Genomic DNA, 12,922 nt, shown 5'->3' on the forward strand with positions numbered 1-12,922 from the left:
TTTAATAGGAACAGGCTGGACCCTTCTGCTCCCCTCAGCAGGCATTGGGGGGGGGTGCCACTGGGGTTGGACTGGGCAGTGATTCAAATCAGATCCTGAAGCTTTCCTGAGGCGAGTCCTGCTTGTGTGTGTGTGTGTGAGGGGTGGAATGAGGCGGCGCGGGGCGCAGGGGGGGGGGGGTCGTCTGGGATTCCTTGCTTGGGACTCTAAGCGTGTCCTGTTCTTCTATGTGTAGCTCTCTTCTCGAGGACTTCTTATTGTGTAGATGTGTGCACAGGAGTCCTTCCCTGAAGTGTAAATCACCCTGGCCTGTGTAAACATGGATGCACGCTCGTGTACGCTGTGTATGCACGGGTGCGTGCACTCAGGTATCTGGGTTTCCGGGAATTGTGCGCTGGGCGCAGCGCCGCGCGGTGGCTGGGGCTCGGCGGCCGCGCGCGGGTCCGGCAGCGTCCCGCGTTCCGGGTTCGGCGCTGCCTCCCGGGGCGGTGTGCCGCGCCCCACCGCGATCGGTGTCTGCAGCCAGCCTATGTGCCGCTGAGCAAAGCCTGCCGGGGTGGTGTGTCCCAGGGCCGCGAGCGCCGGCCCCCTCCCTCCCCTCCCCCTTGGCCCGCTCTCAGACTCAGATAAAGCATTTCCTTCCATTGTCATCCTACCCGGCCGGCCTGGCTGCCAGGGCCCTCCCCCTCCCGGCCCCCTCCCTTCCTCTCGCCGTCTCACAGTCGCTCTGCAGCCTCCGGCGACCGGGGGGATGTGAGGCTGGCGCCCCGGCCCCCCGCCCGCCATGAGCCCCCGGCTCTGAGGGCCCCGGCCCCTGGATGCACAGCCCCGGCGCGGGTGAGTATCGGGCGGCCGCCCCCGCCCCGCCCGCCCCGCCCTGCGCGCGGCACCCTGCACCGCCTGCCCTAGCTCCGGCAGCGGCTACGGCTGGGTCTCCGGCTGGTCCGGTTGCCCGGGTCCTCCGTGCGCGCTCCACCGCGTCCGCTCGGCGGGGCTCTGGCCCGCTCGGGAGCCCCGAGCTGGTTCCGGGGCCACAGAACTCCGGCCTCCTGCGGGGTGCCCACATCCGCCTGCTTCGGGGCAGCGACAGGCCTTGGGGAGGCAGTGGGAGGCCTGGGGCCGCCTGTGCATGGGCCGGGCGTCCCGTAACCCTCCTCCCGGGGATCCGGGAGGCACGGACGGCCGCCGAGGCCCGGACAGGAGGCGGTGCTCCGTGGCGGAAGGTTTGGAAGCGGGAGGGCAAATGGTAGGACCCACTGAACTTGGGCCGTGTTTGTGAGGCTGGACATCATCGCTCCCATCTCGCATAGCCGGTCAGGGCTCTCCTCAGATCCAGTGACCAGAGAAAATGACCCCTGAAGGGGTATTGGGCTGGGAGATTTCTCTGAGCATCAACCCTTATCCTTGATCACCCATTGGAGTGAAGAGACACCTGTGCCCAACTGAGCTGTGAGGAAAGTGCCCTTAAGGTGTGGGAAAATGGGGGCTGCAGGCTGTGTACTGAGCCGTAGGGAGGTGGGAAGTTGAATGTGTGTGCCCCCCTCCCCCCCAGGTCTGTTAGTGCCCAGAAGTATGAGAACTCGGGCAAATCTGAGCTGTCTTTCCACTGCCACAATTTCTCAGCCAGTAAGTTGGAAGAAAACCTGGGTCCTACAGGTCACCTACTGTGTCCCACTTCCTTCCCAATGGCTGCCAGTTTAGGATCGACCCCGGGCCGGCCACTGTGGCCCTTAACTGTTCTTGCTGGCTGTCCAACATTCCCAAAAGCCTCCTGCATCTGGAATTGGCTGGCTTGCTGCTAACTATCCCTTCCCATATCCCAGCTCAGCATCTGCTTGAGGCCCAGCTCTGCCTGCCAAATTTTAGGGTGATAATAGGACATTGGCCCTCCGTGGCCCTGATGGGAGCACAACATCTGGAATCAGGAGCTAGTCCCCCAGACTTTTACGTAGACTTATGGGACTTTGCTCAAATTCCTTGCCCAACCATCGGAGACTATAACTCTGGTTGGTTCCTACCCTCTAACTTGTATTTAAGTGACCCATTTCTTCCCAAGAGGACCCCAGTAGAATGCCATCCATGCCCCCCCTTTATGGCAACCCTCTCACACCTTCCCAGCTTCTTCAACTGCTTGCAAATCATGCCTTCACTCGTACCCCTTGCTCTCTCATCCCCCTGCCCACTCCCCTCTGTAACTCATTTTCTTTACGCTCACTTCTGAGGGAAACTGAGGCTCAGAGCTTTTCCACTGTGTGGTACCCAGATAAGTGAGATTGGACCAAGTATTGGACCCACTGGGGCTTGTCTCCCTGCCTTTAGTTCTCTGATGTCCCTCCCAAGCTAGGAGCTCAGAGCTGTGCTTTGGAAAGGTTGGGAACTGTGTACCTGCACCCTCTGTCGCTCATTCAGGCTTGGATGGGCACTGTCTACATATCGGGATAAGCTGAGGTTTTGAACTGAAGAAGGTTTTGCACCTAAGCTGGTCACCCCACTTAAGCTCACTGTCCCCCACAATTCACATCATGGGGGTGGAGAGAATCCTGAGTCCCCTTTCCAGAGCTCAGAACCAGAGGGACAAACCCCATATAACCAGTCAGTGTCCTTTAGGGAGTAGGGGGACAGGTGGGGAGTATTATGTCCTTGCCTCAGGAATAATGGTTGTCACCTATAGTGACTGGTGGCTTGGTTCCAATGGGACAGAGAATGAGGAACCTTTTATAGGCATACATCCCAGGACTGGGGAGACGAACCCTCTGAAACCCATCATCCCTTCTGCCTCCTTCCCTGTGGCCTTTCTTTGAGAACCAGTAGTTTGAAGCTGGCAGAGGTCTGAGAGAAAGATGAGCAAGACCCAGGGTCACCCAGCCAAGGAATGGCACAAACCAGACCTTCTGCCCCTGCTAGTGACTATTCTTGCCCAAGCTCTTCCTTAGTCAGATGTGGTCTGGAGCCTCCAGAGGAGTATGGGGTATTGCAAGGCTCCAGGGCATGTCCCCTGGAGGCACCAGCTCCAGGACTGCAAATTTGTATATGTTGGATTTGTTCACTAGATGGGGCACTTCCTCTGGGGCAGGAAGCCTTGATTTCCTGTGTTGGGGGAGTAGGGACTAGGAGTGGGGGGCCCACCGAACCATCCCTGATGTTGTTTGGAAGCACAGGACAGCAGAGCTTTTGCTTGAGGCTGTTTCCCTCATCCAGGGGCAGCAGGAAGGAGAGGTCTGGCTAGGAGGCCCAGACTGAGGCTGGAGAAGGCTCTGAGTGCCATGAGATGGGGGTGGGCAGCCCAGCAGGAAGCATGGTCAGCAGGTGACCCTGCCGGGTATTGTGTTCCTTATAATATTTTCCCTGTTTCTGTGGTAACGTTCCATGAGGGCCTTAGGCCTTAGGGCTTCAGGAAGGCGCTCAAGACAGCCCTTTTCCTTAGTGGCCCAAGTACTGGGAGTCCCCTGGTCTAGTTACTCCCTAATCCTTTTGGCTTTGTAGGACCAGGGCCTGGGAATTCAGACAAGGGGCCTGACCAAGTGCTAACTGGGGGGCTGAGTAGAGGTCCCACAGTATCTATCGGCAGGCAAGGAAAGAGAAGTAGGGTGGACTTGGGGAGGGCTCCAAGCAGTTTGAAAACACTGACTTCAGTGGCTGCCTCCTCTCATGGGGCTCTTTCTCTCCATGTCCACCTCCAGTCATTCAAGGGGTGGTGGACAGCAAGCTGCCTGGGGCAAGGGGTGGGGGTGGCAGAGGCAGGGGGGATGTTTTCATCAGCAGAGCATAGCTCCTTTGGTTCTGGACTTGTTCCCAGAGGCAAAATAAGTTCAGGATGGCATCTGTTTAGTGTGAGTCTCCATGTGATATGTGTGTATGCACTGGGTGTGTGGTGGGTGTCTGTGTTTGCCCAAGGGCTGTAGATGTCGATGTGGTGGTTCTGTAGCAATCTGTGATCCATGTGCTGGCTCCGCTGGCTGTTTGGGGGTATGCACACATGTGGCACAGATGTGTGTCTTCTGTGTTTTGTGCACCTTTGTGAGTTATGGCACTGTGTGGGGTATATGGGGCCTATGGGCAGGTTTTAGGGGATGAGGACCTATGTAGGAGCTGCTTTTCCACAGGTGTCCAGATGTTAGCCTATAAAGCACTGTCCATGGTTTTTCTCTTTTCTCTCTGTGTCTTTTCCTTCCTTCCTTCCTTCTTTCCTTCCTTCCTTCCTTCCTTCCTTCCTTCCTTCCTTCCTTCCAGACAGGGTTGTTCTCTTTAACCCTGGCATTCCTGGAGGAGCTAGCTCTTGTAAACCAGGCTCGCCTCGAACCCACAGAGATCCGCCTGCCTCTGCTTCCTGAGTGCTGGGATTAAAGGCATGAGCCACCATGTCTGGTCTCCCGTCCATCCATGGTCGGTCATTACGTGCTGGTTACTGGACCAGGTGCGTCAGGATCATGTGATGAATATGTTAGGAACATCCTCTGGCCCATTCCCACCATCTGTCAGAGTCTGCAGGAGTGGGGTGAGGAACCTGCATTTCTGTTTATGTGCTGGGTGATTCAGGTGCCAAGCTGTGCTCTCTTCAGTTATTTCTGTGGAGGAGACAGACGTGCAGGTGTGTGGCATGTCTGAGGTCACGGGGATATTTAGAGGAAGAACTCAGACACAGTGCAAGCCTCCTAAGACTGGTCCATGGTTTAATGTGGGTACCTGAGCATACACTCATGCCTGGCATGGTGAAGGGAACCAGGCAGTGCCGTCTGGTGTCGATGCTGCCTCAGAGGGGCACTGGATTTTCTTTTGGGGTTCCAGCCTTTCTGGCCTTGTTCTTGTTACCATGAAACCCTCAAGAATCACACTGACAGCCAGGGACGCTCATTGGCCAAGCCGGTCGGTCACTCAACAGTGCATCCATTTGTCACAGACTTGCAGAGCTCTGGGACATGCACTGGACACAGATGTGCGGTGAGTGTGCACAAAGGTGAGCACGTCTGACCTCAGGGCACCGCCACTCCGCTGGAGAGCGAAAATGCTTGTGCCGATAAGTCCTGTGAAGGAAATGAACTGGGTGAAGCCATAACAAACAACAAGGTGGGACTTCCTCAGACAAGGTGGCCTTGGGAGCCCTGAGCGGACATTGACACCTTTCTCCCCAGACTAGAAGTGAGTCCACCGACTGCTAAACCATACATGGAAGCTCCCTGGAGCCAGGCGAGGCATCTGGCCTGAGCTCTCGCTGAGGGCTGGAACCGGACTAACGGACTCTTTCTTCATGCAGCCCCCCATAGGCTGACGGAGGGGCAGAGAAGCAGGAGCAGCCAAATAGGGCTCAGGTTAAGGTTAAGAAACCTGGCAGACTGTCAGGAGCTCCCCAGCACGGTCCATTCCTGACCCTCCTGCTTCACTTTCCTCCCACCTCCTTCTCTTCCTACCTCCCCAACCTGGGGAACCACTGTGCCAGGTCCCTCCCCTCGGGGTGTAGCTGGCTGCCTCTGTGGCCACTGGGATTTATTTATCTAGTTCAGGGTCACCAAGGGGGGGGGGGCGGTCAACGCTCAGAGGCAACCTGGGTCCTGGGAGATAACAGAACTAGAAATAAGGGGAGGGGATAAGGGGAGGGGGCATGTGCGGGGAAGACACTTAGGAGACACTCAGGAAAAAGCTGCCCAGCAACACTCAGTCCAGAAGAGTGTGTAGGAAGACCTGTGCCCTCACATCTGCACCCTAAGCTGGATGACTCTTCGGACCAGAGGGGCAGAGGGGTCTGGTTCAAGCCACCTGCTCTACTTCCGCCAGAAGGAAGTACCCTCTTGGGTCCACCTGCAGGCGGGCCCCTGCACCCATCTCAGGAGGTTCGTTTTCACCTTCCTGCTGTCGGCTGGTAGCCTTCCGATCTCTTCTGTCTCCTCAGTAGAGGGTTTTCCCTGAGAGACCCAGAGCTTCCCACTGGCAGCTGGCACAAGAAAGTGCAGCCCCCGAGGGATTGGAGGAGCCTAGAAGAAAGAGAAGAGGTCTGCTTCCCTCCCCCTTTGGCTTAGTCCTCTCTTCAGGCGCCTCAAGTGCCTTCGTTCCTTGGCCCTTGCCTTCCAGCCGTTGCCTGCCCCGGCAGCAGGCTCCTGTTGGGGGTGGGGGAGTGGAGGAGGCAGATTGGACTCAGTGTCCCTACCCTATCCCCAGGCCACTTTCCTTGTCCTTACATTGCCACACTGAGATGGGAAACTCTGGCGGTCCGAAACCCTCAGCTTCAAAAGCCGGGACTAACCAAAGAACTCCCATTGCTCTTGCCTTCAGCTCTGCTCCCTGCCGAGCTGGATCCCATCCTTTTTCCTACAGTAACCCTCAACCCAGAAGTCCGGTTCCCCTTCTGCAGCCCTCTGGATGGATGGTAGGGAGGAGTAGGGCAGGCTGGGAGGTACAGGTTCGGAAAGAGTCGGGGTGGGGGAATTCGGAGACTGGGCTGTAACCGACTTGTTTTGCTGGCCCCACAAACCTGCACGTCCGGGGCATCCGCTGCGCCCTCCGGGGCCTTCAGGTTGTAGAAGTGCTCTCAGAATGACAGACTGGTGCCACCGGGTTGGGGCAAAGGGGTGGGGGTAACGGGGGGAGCCCCAGGCAAGGGGGAGCTGGAGGGTTAAAAATAGCAGCAGTCGGGTTTCGGTTAGCAAATGTGGAGGCGGGGAACTGGAGGCGCGGCAAACCGGGCTGTGCTTCCCCTGGGTCCCGAAGTGAGTCACCGCTCAGAGCTGGTGAGGCAGCAGACTGAGCACCCTCACCCGGCGCTCAGCACAGGGTTGCACGCAGGGAGCCCAGAGCTCAGAGGAGATAAGGCTCTGGGCCAGAGGGTTGTATGAAATGGAGAAAAACTGAGGCCCAAGATCTGGGTTTGAGTGCTAATAGGGTAGCTGTGAGGGCTAATGTGACCAAGTCGGTTTCCTCCTGTCTGTTCCGGAGTCGTCCTCACCTGGGGTGTAAACTCTCCGAGTCTAAAGCATCCCCCAGATGTCAGTTCCTACCGCCCTGTGTCAGTGGCAAAACCCAGCAAGAGGTGCTTCCAGGAGGGACAAGAGGAAAGAACGGCTGATCTGGGCTGACTCTTTCTCCGGCACCTCCTTCTCTGAGACTCAGTTTCTTTATTGCTATGTGAAGATAATTATGTTTTCAGTCTCACAGAGTTGCTATAGAGATTAAAGGAGATAGTGTACGTGACTTATGCCATGTCTGGTAGGAAACCAGTGCACGCTGAATACTCATCCTTATTGTTGATATTGTTCATATTTTTGAAGGTCAGAAATAGAGAATGTTGGAGACATGACAGAGCGGGGCCCGGCCCCAATTCACATGAAAAACCAGGCCAAATTCCCTGCTCTAGATTCCCCCACCCTTGTGGGCCTGGAACAGCAGGCGTCTATAGCCAACAGTCATAGGGTGGACCCCGGCTTCTCTCTTCACTCCCTTCCCAGAGAAGCAGGGTGAGAAGGGACCCCAGGCTTCATAGCCATAGCATGGCCCTTTAATCACCTCCTCTGTGAGTACCTTGCCAACATCTGCTGTTGGTGACCTTTCCTTTAGCTCCTCCCTGGCAGCCCTTAGGAGGAGGGTGAAGCAGAGGAGGGGTGGGCAGGTCAGTGACATCAGCAGTATTCCCAGCGCGCTGGGCCTGGAGGAGACATGAGGCATTGCTTTCAGGAAATATCATTATTCAGCCAACAGGCATTTGTTAAGCAAGGCCTGACTTTGCCTAGCCTGGGCTAGGCCCTCGGCGTGATTCACAAGAGGCAGATGCCCAGAGCGTGTAGATCCCATGGATTCCCTGAGGATATGGGGCCCGAGAATATGTGGTATTCTTGAAAACCCTGTAGCCTAGTTCCCAGGGGGCCCTGGGTCATGTGTAGACTTTGCTTCCAGGGTGTGCACTTGTATGTGTGTATGCATGCATTGTTACCACAAAGGTACTTCTGCAGAAACACGATACAGGACGGCGGCATTAAAGGACAGTAGCACATGGTGTAAGCTCTACATGAGGTGGCCCTGGGCCCTCAGCACATGCCTTCTCTCTTTCTCGTGTGCCCCTTAAAGCTGTCATTTTTTTTAAAAAAATATTTATTTGTTATATATACAATATTCTGTCTGTGTGTATGTCTGCAGGCCAGAAGAGGGCACCAGATCTCATTACAGATGGTTGTGAGCCACCATGTGGTTGCTGGGAATTGAACTCAGGACCTTTGGGAGAGCAGGCAATGTTCTTAACCACTGAGCCATCTTTCCAGCCCTGTCTTTTTTTTTTTTTTTTCTAACACGACATGGCACTGTGCATGCTGGATTTTTCGGCCAGCCATCTCTACCTCCCTGTGAGCTATCCTCATCTCATCCAGTCCCCATTTAGCTAGAAGTTGCCCTTGAAGTGACTTTGTTCACAGCAGGTGCTCAGGACCGTACAGCTGGCTGCTGAACTCTGTGAAGGCTGTGTAAGCACCCTAGCTGGATTTGTGGTCCGGAAAGATCTTTGATAAGTGTCAAGGGCAGTCCTGACCACAGAAGGGAATGGGAATCACCAGGAGAATCTGCCTGATAGACTTCTGCCATTTTCTAAAAATAACAGGCAAAAAGAGACTACTACGACATGACTGGATTTGGGGATGTCTGGGGTATTTACAGTCATTAATATTAATGTGGCATCTCAGTGAGTGCCAGCATTCATAGCTTGTTGCTATTCACAGACTCCAGATGCCTCCCATTTGCTTGGTTTGTACTAAGAGCCCACCCCCAGGCCAGTGGGAGGACAGGGTCGGTGACCAGTGTCCTCCACCTTGCCCAAAGCTGGGGTTAATCTGGCTGTCCTGTGTGAGGGTGCTCCTCTCTGCACTAGTGGGTGCCTCCACCCTTCCACCTGCCGAGGTCTCCCCAGGGCAGAGGCTTGGGATTGCGGAAGAGGCTGTATCCTTCCAAAAGAATTTCTTCTGAGTACCAGTCTTAGGATGACTTGCTCTGGTTATGCAACTGGAATTTTCTACAGGACTTGACAGTTTCCAGAGTGCTCTCACGGCATGTGATCCTCCAGGGCACCCTGAGAGGTCTGCTTGTTGAGTTATACCCCGCTGGAGGCCGCTTACAGGAAGCCAATACAATGGTAAAATGCACATTCAAGGAACTGGGGAAATAGCAGATGAACAAGGAAGTGAAGATGAGCCTCCTAGAGACAAGGCGCGGGAGGGACTTGGCAGAGATGGTGTTTGTTATTTGGTATGTTTTGGATAAAGCATCTCATGCTTTGTGGAAGCATGCCAATGCTAGGAGCCGCTCTACTGTCCTGTGTGTCCCTTGGTGGCCTCCCTTCACCACCTATTAGGAGGTGTCCATGCCTGTGTGCTGATCATGAGCTTAGGTTTTGCAAGCGCAGGCGAGTTTCTTTTCTCCCCTCTTCCTTCCCTCCCCTTCTCCCCTTCCCCTCTCTTTTGCTCTCTCTCCTTTCTCTTCTGTCTTTTGTGGAGTTGGAGATAAGTCCAGGGCCTCTTCCCTGGTAGACAAGCTCTCTATGGCTAAGCCACACTGCCCTTTGCATGTCTCTTCACTTCTGGAAGCCTCTGTTTCTTTTGTAATAGCGCCGACTTTATAAGGCTGTGGTAGGAAATGCATTGTCAGCATTAATTGTAGTAGGAGCCTGCTGACCATTACTAATATCAGTGGTTAAAATGATTAATATTAATGGTTAGAATAATATATCAAATAGCTTGGACTTTTCCCCTGCCCTCTCAGATGAGGCTGGGAGACCTTTGGGTGGCACAGGTGGGGGTTCTAAGGAAATACTTCTCCAGGCACAGGAACAGCAAGGAAAAGCAGGACTTAGGAGCAAACAGGAGTGCGGTGCACAGATAGACCCAACCCAACAGCAACCCTCAAGGGGGAAAAGTCACCGCCCCCAGAGGCAGCACTGGGGTGGTGACTGTGCTTCCTGTTGGGGCAAGCAGTTGAGAAAGGTTGGCTGGGACTGGCTGCTGGGTGAAGTGGGCACAGGGTGGGGGTGTTGGGGGAGGGCAAGGCAGAGGTTGACAAATCCTAAACGTGGAGCCCCACAGACAGGGCCTCAGGTCTTGCCTGCTTAGATAGAAAAAAATAAGTAGTGATAGACTTTATGGTGAACTGCCAATAAGATTAGAGCTACTGGATCAAGGGAGTTGTGGGTGAACATAGAACTTACATGCCTAAGGGCTTTCAGTGCCTAGAAATGGCAAGGCAGTCTGGACTGGGCAACCTGTCTGCTCAGGAATTCCCTAGGTGGACAGGTCATTTCAGAGCAGGCCAGGCTGCAAGACAGGCCCTGAAAATAGGGAGTGGTGGCAAGGCTGGAGAGCCACCCTGCGGAGGTGTGTGCTCTTGCTCCACAGAGGGAGTTCAGGAAGGCTAAGGAGTGGTCCAGGGGGCCCTGGGAGGTGGCAGAGGCTGCAGGATCTTCCTCTTCATTAGCAGGGAGCAGCAAGGCTCTAAAGAGAGCCATCCTTCACAGAAATGACCCTGGACCGCTGCCTCAGGATTTGTGAGAGAGGCCACCAGAGTTGGGATGAAGAGCTGGGTAGATGACCTAGAGCTGGGGGGGTGGGGGTGGGGGAGGGAAGGATACTGCCACTCCTGGGATGCTTGAGCTGCCAATGACATGGTTACATCTACTTCCTATTTGATTATTTTCAAACGGGGCTGGTGGGGGTGGGGGGGAGGCGGGCGACTGGCTCCTGGCTCAGGCTACCACTGTGTGGGGCTGTTTACAACAGCCTCATGTGGGATTCCCAGAAAGAGACTCCAAACCGGACATCCTGTGGCTGCAAAATACCCAGGTGTCAAGAGCTAAAAATAACTGCCCTAGAGCCCCAGCCACCCAGAGATGGAGGGGAAGGGGCCTGTGCACTGCGGGGGCAGAGGCAGCCTGAACCCTGCATTTCAAGCCCCTCTTGATCTCTGCCATCGCCATCTCCCTGTCCCCTTGCAGCTACCCCCAGACCTACATCTGGGTAGGCACCCATCCCAAGCTGCCCCTCTGCCAGCTGAGCCTGTGTCCTCAAAGGATCTGTGAGGTTTGTTTGGGGCCTCCCGTAAGAAGCTATAGGAGGGCTTAGGAGCCCCTAAAGCAGTGGTTCTCAACCTATGGGTCACGACCCCTGGGGGTCTGAATGACCCTTTCACAGGGGTCACCTAAGACCATTGGAAGACACAGATATCTGCATTATGATTCGCAACAGTAACAAAATCACAATTGTGAAGTAATAATGAAAATTATTTTATGGTTGGGGGTCACCACAACATGAGGAGGATCGCAGCATTAGGAGGGTTGAGAATCATGGTTCTAGAGAAGAGATGTGATGGGATAGGGTTCCCCCTGAGCCCCCAAACCTGTGGCTAACAGTCCTGTTATTGCTTCTGCCAAGTTCAGTTCCTGCAGGTGACTCTTTGGAACTGTCTTCATGGGTACCCACAGGTAAATGAGACAGCCTCTGGCCTCTGGCCTGCGCAGGGCTGGGATTGCCTCTGGCACATCCTGGAGAGCTTTCTTTGCCTTATGTTTGCCCTGCGCTGGCCAGCTGAAAGGCATGTGTTGAGTGCAGGATTCTAGAGTCATCACGCTATGTGTCCTCAGGTGTTTTTCACACACAAAATGTGCCTGAGTGTATGTATGTGCACAGTGTGAGTACAGGAACCCGTGGAGGTCAGAAGAGGCATGGGATCCCCTGGAACTGGTGTTACAGACAGTGGTGAGCTGCAGTGTGGGTGCTGGGAACCAAACCTTGGTTCTCTGCGAGAGCAGTAAGTGCTCTTAACCCCTGAGCCATTCCTCCAGTCCCTAACCTCAGGATATTTAATGCTGCTGGGTCTTAGTCTACCCATCTTTACACTAGAGATAAAAGCAGTAACCTCATGGGGCTTCGCATGAGCTCTGGGTCAGTTAGATGAAAGGCACATGGAGCAGCTAGTGCTCCCTCATAACAGTTTGGGTGGACGGGAAAGGGAAGGCTCTGTTGTTGGGATGGTTAGGGAAAAGGAATGGAGCCGAGGATGTGTACAAGGCAAATGCTTGTGGTTGAAGAGGAAGGGTGCACTGGGATAAGATACCGATTTGTTAGTGCCAGGATGGGGGCTCTTCCAGGTACGGAGCAGACGGGAATAATGGGCAGCTGTGATGGTGTAAGACCGACCACAGCTGGCCTTCCTTTTGATCGCAGATGGAGCAGGTGAAACTCTACCAGATGTTGTCATGTAGCTGGCTCTCCCCACCTGACCTCCTAGCCAAGGTCCTTAATGCGAGGGACCCTCACTTGCCTCATAGGCTTCATTTAAGAGCCCACTGTCTGTCCCCTAGGCTGTGAATAAATCTGAGCAAGAAGCAGATCAGAGCCAAGACTATAAAGTTTTAAAAGGATGGGGGGTGAATACAAGAAACTGTTTTAAAAAGGTCTGATTCAGCGGGGCGGTGGTGGCGCACGCCTTTAATCCCAGCACTCAGGAGGCAGAGGCAGGTGGATCTCTGTGAGTTCAAGGTCAGCTTGGTCTATAGCATGAATTCTAGGATAGCCAAGGCTATACAGAGAAACCCTGTCTGCAGGTGTGTATGTATTCATGTGTATGTACACATGATGGTATATGTGTATACATGTGTATGGGGTGGACATGTGTGTAGAGGCAAGAGCCAACTTGGGTGTGTCATTTTGAGACAGTCTCTTACTAGGACTTGGGGCTGGTTAGGCCAGGCTGGCTGGCCAGTGAGTCCCAGGGATCCTCTTGTCTCTGCCTCCCTACTGCTGAACTGTAAATGCATGCCACTGTGCCCAGCTGGCTTTTTAAATGTTTATATTTTACACGTATGAATGTTTGGCATGTATGTACCATGTGTGTACAGTGCCTTCAGAGGCCAGAAGAAGGAGTCTAATCCCCTGAAACAGTTACAGACAGTTGTAAGCCAGTATGT

General features: G+C 54.4%; 1 protein-coding gene across 8 annotated transcripts in view; it reads left to right on the top strand.

Annotated features, from left to right (window-relative positions):
• The first annotated feature begins 668 nt into the window (after nt 1-668).
• The window catches only part of Hdac7 (histone deacetylase 7), a 35,569-nt gene continuing 23,315 nt past the window's right edge, over nt 669-12,922 (top strand). For 6 of the 8 annotated variants that reach the window (XM_050128479.1, XM_050128487.1, XM_050128544.1 and 3 more), the window contains exon 1: nt 669-837. In XM_050128479.1, the coding sequence (XP_049984436.1) occupies nt 819-837 (19 nt within the window). In that variant the 5' untranslated portion in view covers nt 669-818. The remainder of the gene's footprint in view (nt 838-12,922) is intronic. The other 2 variants (XM_050128497.1, XM_050128506.1) reach the window with 2 other exon arrangements.

Source organism: Alexandromys fortis, unplaced genomic scaffold, assembly GCF_014885135.2.
Source record: "Alexandromys fortis isolate MF-2015 unplaced genomic scaffold, M_Fortis_MF-2015_v1.1 scaffold_28, whole genome shotgun sequence".
Taxonomy (NCBI): Eukaryota; Metazoa; Chordata; class Mammalia; order Rodentia; family Cricetidae; genus Alexandromys; species Alexandromys fortis.